This window comes from Cannabis sativa, chromosome 5, assembly GCF_029168945.1.
Source record: "Cannabis sativa cultivar Pink pepper isolate KNU-18-1 chromosome 5, ASM2916894v1, whole genome shotgun sequence".
NCBI lineage: Eukaryota > Viridiplantae > Streptophyta > Magnoliopsida > Rosales > Cannabaceae > Cannabis > Cannabis sativa.
In genome coordinates, this window is record NC_083605.1 from 16,650,493 (window position 1) to 16,672,745 (window position 22,253).

Consider the following 22,253-nt stretch of genomic DNA (forward strand, 5'->3'; position numbering starts at 1 on the left):
TAAATTATATACCTACGGTTTTTATTAAAAAAACTGCATTTAAATGTCAATTTTGTATCAGGCGAGTATTTTACACCCTTTGTCTTATCTTTTTTATGAAAATGGTTGAAAAAAACAATCTCTAAAAGCTCATATTATAGTAGTGCGTACACATACATCCCTGAAATTGTGAATATCAAGGGCGATGTTGCGACATATGTACTGAGCAGGTATATAAGCTCATTGAATGCGCTTTCACTAATTACTCCAAGATAAGTTAGAAAAACTTCAAAAGTTAGCAGCACTAACTTTTGAGGTTAACAAATACTAATACAACACAATACAATTTAATACAATTAATTCAACGTACCAAATCAGTGTTATTATTTATTTTTTTTTTTATAGAACTACTCACTGTTAATTGTATGACACACATCATAATTATTCTCTAATTATCAACCTCACTTTTATTGAAATTAATGCTTGATGTGATTAATATCTTAGAAAAAAACAAAAACGAAAACCTCACTTTTAATTTTATAATCATGATTACGTATTCACTTAGTTATTAGTAGTCGTATCTTATCTTTCAATCCCAGTAGTTCGAATAATTTTATTAATAGTAAGCAAACGATCATCACACTACATCATAATACAAATTTAGCTAATATCCTGCACTTGCATTTATTTACATACATATGGATATCCAAAATCCAAAAATATGCATATATATATAAATATTTATATAATTAGCTATATAAAAACCTAATTCAGGTAAACGATTAGGCTTGTTGATGCGCATGAGGTCATTCCCAACCCCTATATATAAACATTCCTTGATCACGTTCATTTGTTAGTTGGGGAACGTATCTATGATACGGCCTGTCACAGAACCACACCACAACCTTTTAGTTACCATTCTTAAAATTTGAATGACCTTGTCATAACATTCGAATGAGTTTTATAAATTGAACCACAGTACATAAATATGAAATGATCAAATAATATATAATATATTGGAGAATTTTTTTACTAACCCTTTGTCGTGTAAATCAGGTTGTGATATCATGTGATTATTGGGTTGTATGGAGTCCGGATTATAGGTGGTGTCATAATCGTTTTCTGCGTGTGGGTCGATATCGTTCCCTTGATTTTTATTAGACCGGCCCTTATTTCTTCCTTCTTCAAGCTAATTAAAACAAAATTAATATTAATAAAAATAACCGAATGGTAATGTTATATTCATTTATAAATATATAATGTATATACATATATTAAGATTTAACTAATCGATGCATATATTATTTATCTTGAATCAATTAGCAAACGAACCTTGGACTTCAGCTGTTCATTCGTCTCTCTAAGACTGTGGTCCTATTACAATTAGAAAGAAAAAATAAAAAGTTTAGACAACTCTATTTTACTAATATGACATATATATATATATACATGATTATGATATATATCAATTGTGATTCTAATCTTACATTTTGGCGGATTTCTTCTAGGCGGTCTAACAACATTTGCCACTGCACATATAAATCACGAGATGTTATATTCTATCAGTTTCGTAAATCTGGTATCTTATAAACAGATAATAGAGCCTTATTATTAGAAAGTTAACCTTTTTTTTTTTTTTGAGGAAAATATTAGAAAGTTAACCTTGTTTTTGAAAAAAAAAAAAGGTATCACATAAACACATAAATTTTTAAAATAAGTAATAACTTGATTAAATTTTTCTATACTGTTTGTTTTATTTTAAATTCCTTTAAACGAAAAAATTGAGAAATCAATAAAAACACAGTACAAATAAATAAAAATGAATAAGTGTACAGTCTCAGCATAATGAGATGCTATATATGCACAGTTGTAAGGACATAGAAGCATGTATGATTGCCTATATATGCCGTCAGTTATATATATCCTTATAGCTAGATCCAACGTACGCATATCATAAAATCATCAAACCATAAATGCACTTACAAGTATTCTGAACACAAATATGTTCAACTTTATATAATAATATATATATATTTATTTATTTATATCAATGACAATACTGAAATGAAAAAATAATGAGAAGAAAATGAAATTGTATGATGAGAAAGTGACATATGACTGGCAGTCTGGTTTAATCTTTTAAGAAGGTTACCTAGAGTAAATTATAATAATAGCAATAAAAAAAAAGTGGTGTGAAAAATCTCATTGAAACTTGAATAAGTTTGATATGTGGTACAGAAAGTTTCTACGTATGATGGTTAAAGGGGTAAAAACTGAATGGAAACTTCACGCCTAAGTGAGTAAAAGATGGAGATGGTTCTCAAAAAAGGTTAATACAAAATAAGAACACAAACCTTCTAGCTAGCTAGCTATCGTATCAACTATGTATTCTCTCTCTCTATTCTCTTACTAGATTAGATCATCTTCAGTTGCATGCGCCCAAGAATCATTGACAATGGTGGACTTGGATATGAACAAGAAAACTGTGTATATTTATATTCTCAGTCTCTAGTTTTTAATGATAAACTGAAGACTCTATTTTCGTATTCATCAACCCTTGTCATATGTTCTCAACTGTTCCTGTTATTGCAGGGTTTCACTTCACAGTGCATCAATTTTCATGTCAAACGTCTACTGTTGGATAAAATTAAGTAAGCTTACTATTATGCCCTCATATATAACTATGCCCATATAACTATTTCCATTATACGAGCTCGATGCATATTCCTTGTATTTTGTATTGCTTTATATAATATTTTTTATTTATATATTTATTTTACAATTAGGTTTTATTTTAAGCTTTTAATAAGCATACATTTGGGAGGTAGAGAGGTTTCTAATGAAGTGATCATACTGAACTCGGTTATATAGAAACTATAGGACAATTTTCAAACTGACATAATAAAAAGAGTTCTATACGTATGTAGTTATTTTTTATTCCGGGTTATGAATTTATCCTCTTTAATATGTTTTATATGATCATTATTCTTAATGAAATATTTCAAAATTTTAATGAAAAATTTACTTCTACAAAACATAAATCAACATGAAATCATTATTAATAGTATGTCTGATTTTGTTTTATTTATTTATATTATTATCTTAACATATGTAGATAGTTATTATATAGTTTGATTTCATGGTATAACTATTTTAAGTGAAATCAAAGAAAAAAAAAGATTTAAATTAAAGAAAGTATTTTTAGTGGTTATAAGCATACTAGTAGTTTCACATTTCTCTCACAACCAGACAAGCACTCCTTGGGTCGGAGATCTATTTCCCAACTTCTCTTCTCTTTCATTTTACCGTTGTAGTATCCACTTCTTGTCTTTTATATACGTATATATATGAAATATTTTTAATAGGTATCAATAACTGGAAAATAATAAGAAAGCCACATGTATATATATACTATACAGTAGATTGATATTATGTGCAATGCAAATATAATTACTTTTCTTTTTATTAGGTTTAATTAAATGATGTTAAGTACAATATATGTTTGTTTAATTTTTTTAATTAGGTAATATATATATTTTTTTTTTAATTTTTGAAATAGAGTTTGAGCTTTTTATTTTTAGGAATTTTTTTTAGCTATTGCTAGTGTCATTTGAATATAATTATATATACGTATTTTTTTAATTTTAATTTATTTTAATTAGGTAACGTATTTGATAATGCATATATTGTAATTTAGTATATAATTAACCAAAGCTCACACAACAAAATTTGAGTGTGTTTATATATAGGCTAGATTCGTAAATTTTATATTAAGCTTTTTTATTCCCAAACGAAAAATATGGTGTGTGAATCAGTTTACCATAACTAAAATGAAAAGCAATCAATTTCTTATTACAACCATTTTAATTTAAAATATAAAATAAATAATAATAAAATTACAAATATGGTTATAAAATATATATAATATTTTAAATTTAAATTTCTTTATATAAATATCTACATAATTTTTCTTTTTATTTTAATTTAAAGTTAAGCCAATAAATTTAAAATACTTATAATATTTTGAATTAAAATTAAAATTTCATTAAAAGTTTTTATATAAAATATCTATATAATTTTTTTATAAAATATATATAATAATATTATAAAATTAATAAAAGATATCATGTTAAAGTTAACATAGAAACAAAAAAAAAAATCGTTAAACCAAGAATTTTGTTACATAGCCACATTTTATATAGAATAGATATGTAATACTTATATAAAACATCAAAAATAATACATAAACAATAAAATAATAAGAGTAAAACATAAAAATACATCAAAAAAATAGTATTTTATGTAAATAAAATTTTAAAAACTATAAGAAAATATTTAAAATTCTGTACGACCGTATTTTTGTAATTTTTTGTTTTTTATATTTTTATGGAATTATTCCTAAAAAATTATTGGATTATATTGGATTTGAAGTCTAATTAAATTGGAATGAATGATGATTTTTTTAAATCTAATTATTAATTTAATTAGATCTAATTAGAAGAAAAAATATTGAATTTGATTGAATGCTCACCCTTATATTTAAAATTTAGTTTATAGCTGTAAATTCTTTTTTTTTTTAATCTATTGATTAATGTAGATGTAGAGGTTCTTTTATAGAATGTGGCTAGCTATGATAATTGCTTTGATGCAATATTTTGCATAGTCTACATTTTTGTTATGAGAACTTTGTTTGGCATTAAGCAATATTATTTTAGTGTTGGTGTAAATAATCTTAACTATGGGTTGTTTCAAGTTTGCTATCATGTAAAGGATCACCAGCTATTCTATATTTGTTTTTTTTATGAATTAGTTGTGAATAGAGAAATGTTAAAATTGGTGCATAGTATATTGCTATTAGTAGAATTAAATATCCAATCTCACATAATTTAATTTAATAACAATAATAAAATATCGCTAAAACATTTGCAAGACGCTACATCATAGTGGTGTTAGGCACTGTACCTAATAGCTATATATATTTAAGATAAATAAGTAAATTGTTTGGATGAAATATTTTCCACCAATTTTAAATACTCTTTGATTATTTTAATATGTTTATTATTAAATTATATATGTATTTTTTATTAAAAAAATAACTATAAACAATAATTTTAGAAATATTAAAAAATTGATTGTTACTTAATGACTAAAATAAAAGAGAATTAATTTGAGTTTATATACTTAATTTATCTACTTAATTAAAAAAAAAATAAACTCTCGTTTTACACTATTAATTTCAAAATATGTTTATATAAAAAATATACAATAAACTCAATTTTTGTTATCTCTTTTAGCCGATAGAATAATTCCATACCATATATAAAAGTGTGATTTTTTTTATATTACTCATTTATGAGAATACTTATTAAGAGTGCAACCATATATTTATAAAATAGTTAAGTTATTATTTTTGTGAGTTGGTGAAGATAGTTAGTTTGTATCTACACATATATATTTAATTGAAGCCTATCACTTATAATATTATAAGTATCACGATTGGTAAGTAATTTAATTATATATATATATAATAAATTATAAATTCCATATTTTAAATTATTTTAATTTTTTAAAAGAATTTATGTAAAATTTTTAAAACTACATATTCTGTCATGTAAAAGAAATAGAATTGGAACTTATTAATATTCTGCAAATAAATTCAAAGGCAGGTGTGTCTCACAAATCTACAATGCCTCAATAATTTTTGACTGCCTCATTCGTTTGAGGTGTACGCAATAGACGTTTCTGAAGAAACAGACGCCTTAGGGTGATAAAAAATGCCTCAGTCTATTGCATGCAATGAGGCGCCCATTAAGAACACAATTTTAATTATTTAATTTTTCATATATATAACTAATATATATTAATATTGATTTAACCGTTAACATTGAGATTAAAGATGTATTTTGTAGATAATAATATAATACTGAACAACTGCCCATTTTTGTTTCGTGGCCTTTATTTCCTAAATGGTTTTTTTTAACAGTTTTCTTTCTAGTTTTTTCTTTTAATTTTTCTTCCATCTTTCTTCGATTTTTTTCCCACTTTTTGCTACAACTGCTCCCTTCAATCCAAAGTATACTTAGCTTGTCTGGTTGTAGTTTACAAAAATCATAGTCATGGATCCCTTGAATGATAAAATAAAAAGCAAAAATATAACTCTCATTGAGAAAGAACAATCTGCTTTTGAGTTTAACATTGGAGAACCAATGAATTCTGATTTGGTTCTTGATGGTGTTCTGTATGCACGAATCCTGACCACGAAAAAAGTTTGGCTTTCTACTCTACAAGGGCAAACTAAACATTGGAATGGTTGATTCTCTATGAAAATCTCTGAAGATGAAGACATGTTCATGCTTACTTTTGGTGTGAAGGAGATAAGCAATGTGTACTAATAACTGGAGAACCATTTCACTTTAAGAATTATTACATCGTGCTTTACATGCATAATATTTGTGGAAGTGCACAACATCAAATCTTATCTATTTACCATTCTGGATACAAGTATACAGGTTTCCTTTTATGAGCAAAACTGAAAAATTGGTCGAGGCACTTGGTAAAATAATTGGTGAATTTATTAAAGTTTTTGAAGATTCTCTCTTTGAAAGATATCTTTTCTTGCGTATTCGAGTAAAAATTAATGTCCCAAAACCATTAATGAGGGGTTGAATGATCACACTATCTCAAGTTCGAGATAAGTTTTGGTTGAATTCCATTATGAGAGATTGTCAGAATATTGTATGGAATGTGAAAGATTAGGCCATCCTTTTAATAAATGTATGATCTTTCTCGAAAAGCTTGACAATGGTGAGGAACCGGAACATGAGTGTAGGCTAATAATTAAAGGTTCTAGACTCCTAACTTGTGGCTATGATTGATACAGAACTGACTTTGCCAAAGGAAATGCTTGGCCTTTACTCACTCGTTTACCCAGGTCTTCACTGATTATGACGGTTCCATCTTTCAATGGTAGAACACAACTGCAGCCTCGACAACTGTTTCGAGATGAGTCTTCTCAACAACACCAAGATGAGTTTGACAATAATGACTTTGCTAGTTCTTCCTCAAACTAGATGGTTCTACACCAAAATTGAAGGGGGAAACTATCTCCAACTTGACAAATAGTATCTCAGTTCAACAATATTCCATTTCGGATAAAAAAGAATCTTGAATGCCCACTGTCCATTTTACACCAGCAACGACCTTTACTAACCTATCACCTTCTGATAAATGTTTCACTGCCCCAAAGTTTACTCACCCTTCAAATGTTGCTTCGGGCACACCTTTAAACCAGAACCAAGATACTTACTCTGATTTGTCTGCAATATATATGCCTAGCTCATGTCTTGGAACCAGTTCTAACACCATAGCCACTTACCCACCAAACCCCACCACTGTTATGTCACAAAGTAGAGACAATTGGAATATGCCTCTGAGCACTGCCAAATACTCCATAGCAGTCATTATCCTTACTCGAATGGAAAAATAAAGGAAATAAAATAACTCTCCAAACTGCAAATCAAAGAGACAGCTTGAAGGGAGTTCACTTAGAGACACACTAAAGAGATGTAGGGTAACCAACCATCCATGTTTGATTCTACCTTGTCAGTTGAAGAAGAACTAAACCACGTAGTTTCTGTTGTTCTAATGCATTCTTCTGGCTATCTCTTGACAATGCAGCAGAGGCAAGTTTCCAACCCCGCATTCAGCCATGAAAATTGTTAGTTGCACAGGGTTTGGGGAATCCTAGCACATTTATTCATCTCTGTTTGCTTGTTAAAGAACAATCCCCACATGTTATTTTTTTTTAATAGAAACTAAGTTAGGTCCTATTGTAATTTATCATTTTTGTCAAGCTTTATATTTCAATAATGGACTTGAAGTCCCTAGAGTAGGTTTGGGAATGGTTTGATGTTGTTATGGAAGGACTGATGTAGATGTAATACTTTTAAACATTAATACTAATATACTTGACTATTATATAGCTTTTGCAAATGAAACAAGATGGCATTTCACAGCTTTTTATGGAGCCCCATAAATTCAAAATAGAGTTCATACGTGGTCACTATTTGAACGATTAAGAATATGGAACGTTTATCTCCATGGCTAGTTATTGGAGATTTTAATGAAATTTTTCTCTAATCAAAACAAATCGAGAGAAGCCTTGAAAAATGAAGCACAAATGGAACATTTCAGAAGAGTTCTTGACAATAGCCATTTAAATGAACAATCTTTTGAGGGAGATCATTTCACATGGGTTAAAGGGAGACACTCAGTGGACATAATTACAGAAAGATTAGATTAATGTTTTGTTAATGATCTTTCGGATTTAAACTTTGATCCCATCACTATGCACAATCTAGATTACTACAACATAGATCATAGAGTCGGCCCTTTCAGTTGATGTCTGCTTACATAATACCCAAAACCAACAAGGTAAAAGGCATACAAGATTTAGATTTGAAAAGCTTTGGTTACAACATGAAGAAGAAGCCACCATCATTCAACAACATTGGAAGGCTCCACGAACTGATGCTGTTATAAATGGTTTTTGGATAACTTGGAAGCTTGTCCATCTTCTTTGCGGTAGTGGCACAAATCAAAATTTGGAAATTTCAAAAACACTACTACAAATAACTTTTTCCATGTCTCTTTTTCATGTCCAACAAAAAAGGTATTGGACATGAAAATAAATTTGGGAGATTCCTAGTCTGACATTGATGAACTAGAAAAAAAATTATCATGTCCATCAATGTTGGACTAGAAAAAAAGGTGGGGGACATGATATATTAAAAATTAAGAGAAACCTTTTTTAGAGAGGCCCAACATCCATCAGTGTTGGACATGGCCCACAATTCATATCCTACCGTATTGGACGTGAATCGTGGGCCACGTCCAACCTTGATAGATGTTGGGCCTCAAATTAAACACCCCACCCACCTAATACCTCCATCTAGCGTCAAACCCATTCTTCTCCCTCCTTCAACTTCAAACCACGACTAGGAAGCAGGTAGAGAAAATTTGGAAATCGCAGCTCTTGATTTAACCATTTAGAGGTGTTTTTTCTTCAACTTTTTTTATGGGGTTTTGTTTTTCTTTTTCAAAAAACTATGCAAACAAGTAACTATTGATTCTTTTGAAGTTTTTTTCCTTTCTCTTATGGGTTAATATTGGTTGTGTAAGTATACTAAGATATTTAGTTAACAATATGATGTTCTTGAAAGTGAAGTAATGATATTGTGATATGTTTTTAGGTTCCTTGATAGTGTCTCATAGGAAAGGCACATGACCAAAGATAATTAGTGTAATTTATGTTTAGAGAATCATATGACTGTCTTACACACTTTCAAATAAATGAAAATTAAATCTGTAGGATTTGTTTTGGTGTATAAGCTACTCGCTTGATCTTTTAACATTTAGTAGTCATCTCTTTCTAAAGAGTTTTAGGTTGACATTAGAAACTTTTGGGGATTATGTTTGATAGTGTGGGTATTATGCACATAGTCAAGCATAAGTAGTTAGTCTTAATAATTTTTTATTTGCTTCTATTGAGTTGAGAACTCTTAATTGTTTTTTTTCAATAGCCAGTAAGAGATCAAGCCATGTTTTACTTCATTTTGAGGTTGTCTTTTTCTATTGGAATCTAACCTTCAGTTTTCTACTTTTCTTAGATTTTACATATAGATTTTGAAGATTCAAAGAATATTCTTACTTTTATTTTCTTGGCGCCAACTTTTAAGGTAAGCTCTAGCTTATACTTGCTCTTAACATGCTTTCAATATAACTTTTAGTTGTCTGTAATTATCTGATATCCTATAAATAACATTCATCCTATTTTTTGATCTTGAATTTGAAGACATTCCAGATTTGAAATCCATTTTATGTATTCGTCTTAGTTCGAACAGTCTCTATAACAAATCAATGGCCCAAATAGAAAAAACAAGAAGGGAAAAACAAAAAAGTATAAGAATTTAAATTGAAAGTTTAGAGGCGATACCTAATTGGAATCGGGTTATCTTGTAGCGATTAATATATAAACGAAACCCATTATCTTTTATAGTGGGGAGTACTATTATTTTTTTAATTGCTTGTATCATCTATAGAAGGACAAAACAAGCTTTTGTAGGCCTTAGCTTAGCGTATAAGAATAAACAAAATTATTTTAATGGTCAAACTGTAGTTTTTACCTAACTTGTAAAGATTTCATTCTTCAAATTACCAAGATGCAATAAAAAAGTTACCATGCTGAATAATCAAAATGACAAAACCGCAACAGTAATGGAGGAATTAAAAAATCCAAAGAACATTATTGATGAACTTTTGGCTCAGGAGGAAACGTATTGGCAACAAAGATCTCGAGTGGATTGGCTACACAGTGGAGATCAAAATATAAAGTTTTTTTATGCACATGCTTCTTCTCGCAGATCAGGCAACAAGATTACATCACTCATTGACAATAATGGAGCAGAAATCTCCTTAGAGGCTGAATTGACTACAATTATTTCTGCATATTTTGTTGAGCTATTCTCAGCTTCTTCGGTGGACATTGAAGCTTTGAATTTTATTACAGATGCAATTCCCACCACTATTACTGATGAAATAAATGAGTCTCTCCTACTTCCCTTTACTACTAATGAAGTTCTTACTGCCTTAAAGTCTATGAGCCCGGGTAAAAGCTCAGGAAGTGATGGTATGTCAGCTATGTTTTATCAAAACTATTGGCATATTGTGGGTAATACAGTCATTGAAGTGGTTTTAGAAGTTTTAAATGAAGGCCATAACATGAATTTGATTAACACATCAGTGATCACTCTCATCCCTCAGATTAAATCGTCGCGTGGTATGGGTGACTTTTGTCCAATAAGTTTGTGCAACTGCATATATGAGCTCATCTCAAAGATGGTAGTTTTAAGATTTAAGGAAGCTCTCCCTTTTAAAATATTTGAAACATAGATTGCTTTCCTTTCCAATAGGCTCATCACAAACAACATCATTGTTGCTTTTGAAGTTGTCCATCACATCCAACATAAAATTAGGGGAAGGAAAAGTTATTTAGCACTGAAGTAGGACATGAGTAAAGCGTTCGAGTAGAATGGACATATCTTTCGGCAGTTATGAGAAAATGGGATGTCACAGCAAATGGATAGCCTTGATACAAAATTCCCCGTCATGTACAAGTTTCTCTTTCTCACTCAATGGTGAAGTAGTGGGTCATGTGAAGCCAACTAGAGGTCTAAGACAAAGAGATCTTCTATTGCCATATATCTTTTAGATTTCCTCTGAGGGACTATTGAGATTGTTACAATGTGAGGAAGCATTATGAAATCTTCAAGGTCTACATCTTACAAAAAGAGCACCTTCTGTCTCACACTTACTCTTTGCTAATGGCAACCTTTTATTTTACGAGACCACTGAAACTTCTGCTTTGGAAATTAAACGAGTCTTGAACCTATACCATTGAGCTTCAGGATAAATGCTCAACAATAAAAAATTAGTCATGTATTTTCCCGTAAAACTCTTGAGGCTGCGAAAAATTTGTTCCATCAAACTTTAAATATGCCAATTAGTGAGTGTCATGAAAGATATCTTGGTCTTCCTTCATACTTAAGCTGAGATAAAAAGGAGTTGCTTAGTACTATCAAGGAGCGTATTTGGAAGCTAATACATGCTTGGAATGACAAATTGTTCTCCATTGGTGGAAAAGAGGTTTTACTTAAAGCAGTTGTTCAGTCAATTTCTACTTATGCTATGAATTATTTTTTCTTAACGAAAACTTTTTGTTAACAATTGGAAAGCATCATGACAAATTTCAGGTGGGGATCTAACAAGGATGGCACAGAAATTCATTGGAAAATAAAGAAGTTTCTTTGTAAATTCAAATTTAATGGTGGCACGAGTTTTCATTCTTTTGTGGATTATAATCAAGCTCTCTTAGCTAAACAAGCATGGAGGATATTTGAAATGTCAAATTCTTTGTTGAGTCGATTATTGAAGTGTAGGTATTTTTTAAACAATTCTTTTTGGAAGAAAGGCTAGGACATTCACCATCTCTAACATGACAAAGCATTCATTGGGGTTGAGAGTTGTTGACAAAAGAGCATCGGTATAAAATAGGTTATGGCTTTAATATTCAATGTGGTTTGGACAAATTGGTACACGAATTCACTGAGTTTAAGTTAATGACATATATTGGGCCTGCCTCACTCCTAGTTGCACATTTCATCACAGAGGAAAGAGAATAAAATTTGGAGCTACTTTAGGATTTTTTCGGAGAGATGGATATTGAAAGAATAGTTACGATCCCCCTGAGTTTTTTTCCATCCACTGACAGATTGATTTAGCGTCACACAACCTCAGGAATTTATACTGTAAAATCATGTTTTCATTTGGCAGCAAGTTTAGAAGAACAACAACAATCTTCCTATTCGGACAATCATAGGCATTGGTGGAAAACTTTTTAGAGTCTAAATCTACCGTCAAAAAATAAAATTTTTGCATGGAAAGCACTGCACAATGCCCTTTCGACATCAGCATCCCTTCACCAAAGGAAATTAATCGACTTCGCAACTTGTTCTATATGCACAAACGCATGGGGATCAATTGGGCACGCTCTTTTTTGTTGTTCACAAGAAAAGTTAGTTTGGAAACATTCTGGTTCACCATTGATTATCAAAAAGCTCAACACATGTATAATGGTGATTATCTAATCTATCTTTCCACATTACATTCTCAAACTAATTTTAAACATATCAATTGTGTCATTTAGGCAATTTGGATGGAAAGAAACAAGGTTTTTCATGGTGGAAATTTAACAAATGGTGCCTGTATTTATGGTTATGCTATGAATTACATGGAAAAGTTTCACTCAGTTTCTATACGCACCCAACAAGGACATGTTGTGATTATTTCTGCTCCTGTACATACAACAAGAACTGTCACCAGTAACATAATAGAAGAAACATCTTGGAAACTTCAAAATAACAAGGGCTTAAACTTAATATAGATACTGCCCTAAATTTTGCATCAAAAATACTGGGTGTTGGTGTGATCGCTCGAGATCATACTAGTCATGTGATCGCTGCTCTCCCGAAGCCAGTACAAGGTTCTTTTTGCTCTAATAAAATAGAAGTTAAACCCTTTTCCATAGCTTTAATTAGGTATTGCAGATGCAATTGTAGATTACAAAAATTGAAACAAATGCATCGTGAGTCTCTGATGCTTTGAACTCTACATCAAAGGATTTATCTTGTTTCTCAAATTTAATCCTCGATGTTCCTTGTCTTTTATCTTTTTTCTCTAAAACTATTGTTTCTCATGTAAGGAGGAAGGCTAACCAAGTTGCTCATGGTTTAGCAAAAAACACTTTGGAGTTAGATGAAGACTTGTGTTGTCACGATTGAGGTTTGGTGAGGTTCAAGTTCAGGCTTAGGGCCGAAGTGTGGCTGTAGGTTTGGGTCCACTCATGGTCTAATGTTTAGGTTCTTGGTTTATCGGGGTGAGGGTTGTGACCAGGATCCAAGGTTTGGGATCGGGATTAATTAGTGTCACTGTTGGGTTTGGGATCCAAAGGTCCAAGGATCATGATTGGGGACAGGATTAGGATCAGGTTTAGGTTCACGTTGTGGTTTGGAATTTGAGGTCGAAGCAAGGGTTTGGGGTCTGGATTAGAAGTGTGGGTCTTAATTCAGGTTTCAGATCAATTCGTGGTCGAGGTGCGGGTGCGAATCGAAGTTATAGAGATTTGTGCTGGGGTCACGCCGAGGGTCATGTGTCTGGGTCTAGAATCCGATTTGGGCCAGGTTCAGATGTGCAGTCAAAACATTATAAAAATATTGTTAAATCATATTGCTTAAGATTAATGAGACTTTTGAATGTTGAATATTTGATGTTGAAATTCATCACTTTAATATTTTCGTTATTTTTAATATCAATAAAAAGTTGCATAATGATAATAGTCACAAAAATTAATAATTATAGTAAATAATAAAATATTAAATTATGAGTAACATATTATTGTTTTTCTTCAATTCAAGGATGATGGCTGTTTTTTTTTTAATTAATTTGTTATATTATTTTATTTGAACTAGTTGGTTATGCCTTATCTGTAGGATTCATATGGAAGCACCTGGAAAAGTAGCTTCCAATAACAATGATCCATCAATTGAGTTAAAAATTTAGCCTTTTCTAATTACCTCAACTTCAGCTGTCACATATACCATAATTCAATAATAGTGAAAGATGGTCAAGTAAGAATAAGTTGTTTTGTGCTACAGGCATGACTAATTTATTTATGATAACAATTAGGGGTCAATTAGATTGTTCAAAAAATACAAATGAGTGGCACATTAATGAGTTTGAATAACCTCTTTGTCTGGGGCTCACACATGTGTACCAGAGTCATGATGTATATGAAGATACAGGTGCTACAAGTTCTTCTATATATGTCACTTTGACATTCATAACAGTAATAGCTGATCAAGTATTTAATTTTAATTAGAGATTTTTATTAATGACAATTGAACCACAAATCAACCAGTAATAAGTAAGAACTAATTTTTCTTTTTTATTCTTTTAAATTGCCTTTCCAAAAAATATAAAGCTCTCATCCAATTGCAAGTAATATGAGTTTTTATAATTATTTTTTTTATTCCTTCTCTACTCTACTGTTCAAGAATGAAACCTGAAGCTTTGCGTATTTAATGTAATAATATTTTAATTAATTTCCCCACATATCGATCGATCCGTACAAATATACAAAATAACTAAAAGCTTACTAGGTGATAGGCTTATTATTTGAGAATTGTTTTTGGACATGTCTAGCACCTTCTATTGGTGGCATCCTACAATTGGTTAGTCCAATAACAGTATAACACTAAGGATCGTGTTAGACACTAGTAGTGCTTTTTAGTATTTCTCTTATAATTTTAATTTTTTTTGCAACATTTTAGAATAGGGCAAAAATGAGCAGCAAGGAGATGTTTTCAAGTAAGGAGGACTTTATATGGTATGCAAGCATTTAATGGAAGAGGTATAGTATTCTTAAACATAGATATATCACATGGATAACTTTTTGGAAAGGATTGAAAACAATCCACAAGTTGAAGAAACAAGGCATGCTTTGGAATGGAGCCTGCTTGATTTGTGGCCAAGAAGAAGAGACACATCAGCGCCGTATTAGAGTTCCCTGTCTTAGTGGTTAATGGGGTGGTGGTGGGAGATAATTTTAATACCCGAAGTGAGGATGATGCAGGGCGGAAATAATACTATCTGCACCATATTCGATTTTGATATATATAGTTTCCTTTTTATTCTTAATGTATATAAAATATATATAATAATCAAAATTATATATTATATGCTTAAATTATGAAGATCTAATGACAATAGTAAACTGGTGATCATTGTGGATTACAAGTGTAAGGATATTTTCTTCTCGATTCTTAGTTTCATCTTTTTTTTAATTTTTAATTTGTTGGAAGTCTCGAGAAGTATGAGACTATGATACTATACTTGGGTTATGATTTTTTTTTTGTTTTTCTTTTCAAACTTTGAGACAGATTTATTTTTTATCTTCTAATGAGTTATTTTTTTTTTAACTTTGAGCCAAATTTATTTCTTATCTTCTATAGATTATGAAGGCATAATAAATATGTGTGAGAATATTATTTTAATTTAAATTTAAATGTTTTTTCAATTATTATAATTTTTTTTTTTTAGTTTGCCTTAATGGATACTTAATAGGTTCTCCATAATCAATGGGTATTCCCATTAAATCCGCTGGTTATTAAACAGGGATGGAGCGAAGATAGGAGCATAAATAGATAGCGGAGATGGGGCGCGGTTTGTATTCCCTGTACATTAACTGCCAATTTTCATTCTTAGCACCTATTCTTTAGGTGTGTGTGTATAGCAGATTGTGAGTCCAAGCTCTACTCGGATGGGTGGTTATTAGATCTGATCAATCATATATGAAGGTATCCAAAATTGGATTCGTCGGTTTAAAGCAAGTGAGCTCAAGAAAGAAGATTACATATATTAATGGTCTTTAATGCAAGTGTATATACTATATGGAAGACAAGGAATAAAAGTTTGTGGCATCATGACATGAAGAAGTTCCTACAATTAAAAATACAATTATTTTTATAAAATAAACTATAATTAAAAGATTAAACATATTGAGAAAATTGACAAAAAAGATAGGGGCTGGTTTGCTTTGATTTGTACAGAAAAATGATAAATGTTGATGTTTGTAATTGGTTCCAGTTTTGAAGTAATACAATTATCTCATTTTTTTTTTCTAAAAAAAAAAAGACGCAAAAAGCTTTGACAACAAAAGTAATTAATTGGGAGTATATCAATAATTTTAAATATTACAGGAACAATTAGGTGTGGTAAAATATACAATAAAAGGACATGATTGGTTTTAATAATTTACATCTACAAATCTGGGAAAAGTTTAATCTAGATTTAAATGACGAAATTATTGAACAACAGCAATCTTAACTTTTGTATTTATTTTTCTTTTGAAAGTAACTTATTTGTGTATTTGAAAGATGTTTATTTCTTCTTAACAATATAGAAATGAAAAATGTTTAAGGAGTTTAGTAACAGTAACAGTGAATAGATAAGAGAGAGTGTACAGAAACCGTACCTTATGTTGCCTAGCCTGTGAGAGAGTCCTATCAAGCCGTTTCTCAAGATTTTGTAATTCCTTAAGACCAAGCTCTTCAAGATTCTCTCCATGAAAATGCCTTCAAATGAAATAACAACGACAATTGCTTTTCTAATAAGCGTATGCCAAGATAATATAGCCAAAAATAAAGTCACTATCTACATACGTACGTACTACTCCAAAACTGAAAAGCTGTACTACAAAATTCCAATGATGAATAAGTTACGGCCCAAATGTAAATGTTATCAGATTTAAGCATATATACACATGATGACACACCTTTCTGTACGCTGAAGAGACTCATATTTGGCCTTCAGTTTTGGAATCTCCAGTATTAGGTTCTGCTTGAAAATAATACAATTAATATATTATCCCATAAAACTAAAATAATTTATATGAAAAAATTGCTACCTTTTATGAACTTCGTACGTAGTAGCTCTCATTGGTACTACAAATTACCACGGAATACATAGCATTTTGAAAACTTTTCGAATTAGTTATAGGACTAACTCAACAGTATACACACACGTACGTGTTTTATTTAGCCTAACAGTATATATGACTAATCTTATTATTATTCCATTATTATATATGTAAGTGTAAATATTATTATATACGTACGCTTATACCAACTGTTTATGTATATGTATGTGCTTTAATTTTGTGACCGCCCCATTATTAGATCATTAGGCCTTGCAAAATGGTATTTCTTTTCTTTTCTTTTTTATTTTTTATGTAAAATATAATGTTCAAATCGTAGAATTTTTCATCATCATGTTATTGAGAAAAGTTTCCGGTAAAAATAATAATATAATAATATTTTTCTTTGGAAAAGTAATAATAAAGATGTTATAGTATATTGTGGATTAATTCTGGGATTAAAAAAAACTTTATAAAAGAGAGTCAGTGCGTGTATATATATAAATATATAGATTAATATCTATATTCAAAGTAAAAAAAAATTGAAGATGATGATAAATTAAGGAGACGAGTAAAAAAGGCAAACCTGTGGTTCCTCGCCTTCAACATTGTTGTTTTGTAAGGCGTATGTACTCTGCCTGTACCGCTCCACAATTGTATTCAGGCTGTTAATTGAAAAGTCATCAAATTACTATTATATACCATTTTTATGCTACTAAATCTTATCAAATCAAATCCTAAATAGATTGCAAACAACAAAGAAATAAATTTAGAATGTTGGTTAATTTAAACATGGAAAAGCATTATCCAAATGATTGTATTTACAATGAATTTTTTATACTATATATATTTATATATGGAAATTGGTTTTATTATTTAATTTGGCTGCTTAGGTAGCTCGCTGTAATTGGTGAGGTGATTAATGAAGAATTTTTCTGTGACTAAAGAAAAGAACACAGCAGAAATTTTTTTATTTTCTAAAGAAAAAAAAAAGTGTGTTAATAAGAAAGACTTTCATTGTGCACGCAGATCGACTTTAAAATACTTGTGCAAAATAAATAAATTAGAAAACGAACTAAATTCAAATTAAACCAAATTCAACCATGAAAGTAGTTGATAAATTTGATGTACTCTACAATTTTGTATCGATAAAGGATAAAATTCAAGATCTATATTATATATATAGGTATATGGTGCCATATCACTGCACATACATCAGAACACGAAACAAGCTCTTGCTTTCGAACTATTAATTTAGAGAGAGAAACCCTAAAAAGAAAATTCCAAGCAAATTGGAATATATAACGAAAAATCATAAAACCCCTAAAATTATACATTTGAACTATTATGTGTGTGCCTGTCTGTAACAGCTATAGTGACCATTCGTACACTTGTAAAAATAAATAAATGATAAAATACTGAAAATGAAGAGAAGCGTGTTGAGCACTGCGGTGGTGTATTAATTGTCAGTAAATCGGATCATGGCTAACTGATAATATTGATTTCATCCATATATCAGATGATTTTCAATGTTGAAATCAGATCGAGTCAGCTAATAAATAGAAACCTAAGATATCATTTAATTACACACATAAATATATATATACGTAATTATATATAGATGGAGAGAAAAAGAGAAAGGGAAATGGTATATATAAATATATTTATATACTCTGAACTGCCAAACTCGTAGAGCTTTCCACGACTTGAGAAAATGATGAGACCAACTTCAGCATCACACAATACATGAAGCTCATAAGCTTTCTTCAGCAAACCATTCCTACGCTTTGAGAAGCTCACTTGCCTGTTGATCTTGTTTTCGATTCTTTCCAATACCACTTTCCCTCTTCCCATCTTTTCCCACCTCTAATCCTAATTTGGCTCTCCTTTATCTTATGCTCTCTATTTGGTTTTTTCTCTTCTTTTATCTATTACAAATAGCTGAAACGTATATATATATGTGTATATATCTATACATATATATGATGTATATTCCAGGTTCTTATTAATTATTTGTATACCTAATTAGCAATTACTATAATACTGTTCAGAAATGGAAGAAACTGCCAAACTAGTACTGTTAGAAAAGTATATATATATTATATAATTAATATATATTTCTCCTTCCAACACAATATATATTGTCTTCTTTTTTTTTTCTCTCTTTCTCTCTCTATCTTTGTAAAAAGAGGTTATACGTACTAGCATGGACCTAACCCTAAAGGGCTTCTTTTATTTACTTTTATCTCCTTTTGGCTCATGGTAACAGTGCTTTGTGGGACGAAGAAAACTGTTTACATAGTTTGTACTAGTTTTTTTTCTCTTTCTTAATTACTTTTCATTAATTTATGGAGAAGTGTACATACTATTGTAATATATATGAGTGAGTGTTTGTTGGGTTTGAATTTGTACATAATGATAAATGATATCACATGTACTCCCTCGTGGGTTTAGCTTATAGCATAGCTAATAATAATAATAATAATGATAAACAGTACTCTCCTTGTTGTGGAAGTGTGGTTGTGCCATGGCTGTAACAAAAACAAATCGAATGTGTAGAGTCTCTGTCAACACTCTCATACTCTCGTACGCGTGTCATCAGCCAATTCCAACGCTCAAGAGAATCAAATAGCTTGGAGACCTACTTTTCAGCTTAAGCCCAATGAGATTCTGACAACAACCCACTTTACTATTCATAATAGTACAATATCATAATATATTATGTATGTACTCTTTTATCTTCTGGCCCCCCTTCCATACCTAACTCGCCCCTTATCTCCTCTCCCTCATTTTTCTTCCTCCTTTTCTTTCTTTAATTTATGTTAAGACTAAGTTGGGGCTCTTTGGGCTGAAAAAATGATAAGTAATATAATTATGTGTTACTTGTAAATTGGGTATCACTCAAGTCAACCCATTTCTTTAGAGACCTTTCAAAATTGAGATTATATTTTACACTCACAAAATATATATTTCATATTTAATAAATCAATTATATTATTATGTATGAATTAACCAAAATAGACATTTTGTAGTTATCTACTACTTTTAACAGTAAGTCTAACATGAAAATTAATAATTATTATTAACTTTGTCACCCTGATACTACTACTATTTTAGAATACACATATTTACATATAGCCACTAATTTTTCCCCCCGAACTTTAACATGTACTAAATCGTGCCTCCTGAACTTTTCTAGCCGTTAAAAATTCCCCCCCGAACTATTGAGATTGTTAAATTTAAGGACTTTTGTCTAATTTTAGTAAAAAAATTCTAATATTGATGAAAGTTCAAGGAGCATGATTTAGTACATATCAAAGTTTGAGGGGCATGATTTGGTAGATATCAAAGTCCGGGGAACATGGTTTTATACGTAAACAATCACTGAAACAGTAAAATTGAATAAAATTAGACAAAAATCCTTAAATTTAACAATCTCAATAGTTCGGGGGGAATTTCTAACGGCCAAAAAAGTACAGGGAGCACGATTTAGTGCATGTCAAAATTCGGGGGAGGGGGGAAATTACTAATTAACCTTACATATATCGTTTTTTGTGTATGCACAAAATTAAATCATGTTATCACGTTTGTAATATAAATTTAAAATTTTTGGTGGTGAAACATTCTCAATTATCGTTTCACTTGCATTTAACCTTTTAAATTTAAATTTGAGTGGTAAGACTCTTCAAACCAATAAATTATTACAAATTAAAGGTGTCATCCATTTTTTTCAATTAACTGTCAATATAGACGACTTATGTGTACAATTTTGTACACGTAGTATATTTATATTGACATACTTACTATTATTATTTAAAAATTATAAAAAATTGTAAAAAATTATTTTGAAGTTACAAAAAATAATTTAAAATTATAAAATTATTAAAAAAATAACAAAAAAAAAAACTTTTTTTTTAATATTTCTTTTTCATCCCACTAACGCCCCCTCTTTGTCTTTCTCCTAATAATCAAATTTTCTCTTTGACCCTTTTCTATGTGACTGGAGACTTTTTGCTACTAATTTTAAAATCTTTAGAGCTAGAAGAGTAAGACGAACTTACATTGAACTATTTGAATCACTGAGAAATATTATTATATTAAATAGGGTTGGGTTATATAATAATAAAAATAAAAAATAAATTGAAACGTTTATAACTTCTTTAAACCACAATCATTAAATTGTCTCATTATATAATTAAACACTTCTAATCCAACCAAATTATTAGTCCATATGCACTCCTATCTCATGCATTATATTACTTAATTAATATTAACACATATAAATAAATGTATATTATATAATTCTTTTTTTTGGAAGAATATATTATATAATTCGAACGGTGTTAAATTACTAGTTTTGAATAACATGAAGGGTGTACTTATCTAGTTTCATACGCCAATATTATTTCGCTCGTCTTTGTCAAAGTCAGTATTCAATAGTAATAATGTTAAATAATTTTATGTCTATTTCTTATGTACAAGAGTTAATAAACAAAATTATGCATAGATTGAATACACATGTAATGAAGACAAATATTCATTACTAATTAACCCATTCATGATAGCGCTAGCTACACTTTGAACTGCCATGACTTAATGAAGGAGTACTCATTGTTTTCACGTCAACAAGACAATAATTATAATTATTATTACTTTCATCAACTAAATATGTATTTGAGTTTAAAATAATAAATTATCTTTTTTAAAATAATAAAATTTTAATTTGTTAACACGAATTATCGTTAACAGATATAAAAAAATTGTAAATAAGTAAGATAAATATAAGTGAATGCTAACAAAATAATCTAATTTGTAAAAAAGAAAATTGACAATGAGGAACATACGGTTTTATAGTAGTTTACCTCTTTTCAGAGGTAATAGGCTAGTCCACTTATTGTTTAATTGATCTCAATGCTTGAGGAGAGTTCTCCAGAGGTATATTCTCCAAGAGTTCAATCCTCAAGTAAATTTTTAGAGAGAGAGAGAGAGAGAGAGAGAGAGAGAGAGAGAGAGAGCATCCCTTTAAAATTGACTTATAATCTTTATATAAGTTTACATCATAAACTAGGGTTTCTTAACCTTGTTATATCTTTTTCTTAACCAAGGCTAAGTTACATTTAAAATATGAAAATAATAATAAAATAATTATTTAAAAGATAGATATCTTTCTAACTTTTTTTTTTTT

The 22,253-nt window shown here is 29.9% G+C and overlaps 1 protein-coding gene across 1 annotated transcript; it reads right to left on the minus strand.

Moving 5' to 3' along the window:
* Positions 1-561: 561 nt before the first annotated feature.
* Positions 562-19,411, minus strand: LOC115716337 (agamous-like MADS-box protein MADS3). The gene is made up of 8 exons (XM_030645105.2): positions 18,741-19,411; positions 17,655-17,733; positions 16,928-16,989; positions 16,628-16,727; positions 1,467-1,508; positions 1,312-1,353; positions 1,017-1,168; positions 562-861 (listed from the first exon to the last, which is right to left on the minus strand). The coding sequence occupies exons 1-8, from the start codon at positions 18,920-18,922 to the stop codon at positions 786-788; spliced, it is 735 nt and encodes a 244-aa protein (XP_030500965.2). The 5' UTR covers positions 18,923-19,411; the 3' UTR covers positions 562-785.
* Positions 19,412-22,253: the final 2,842 nt, after the last annotated feature.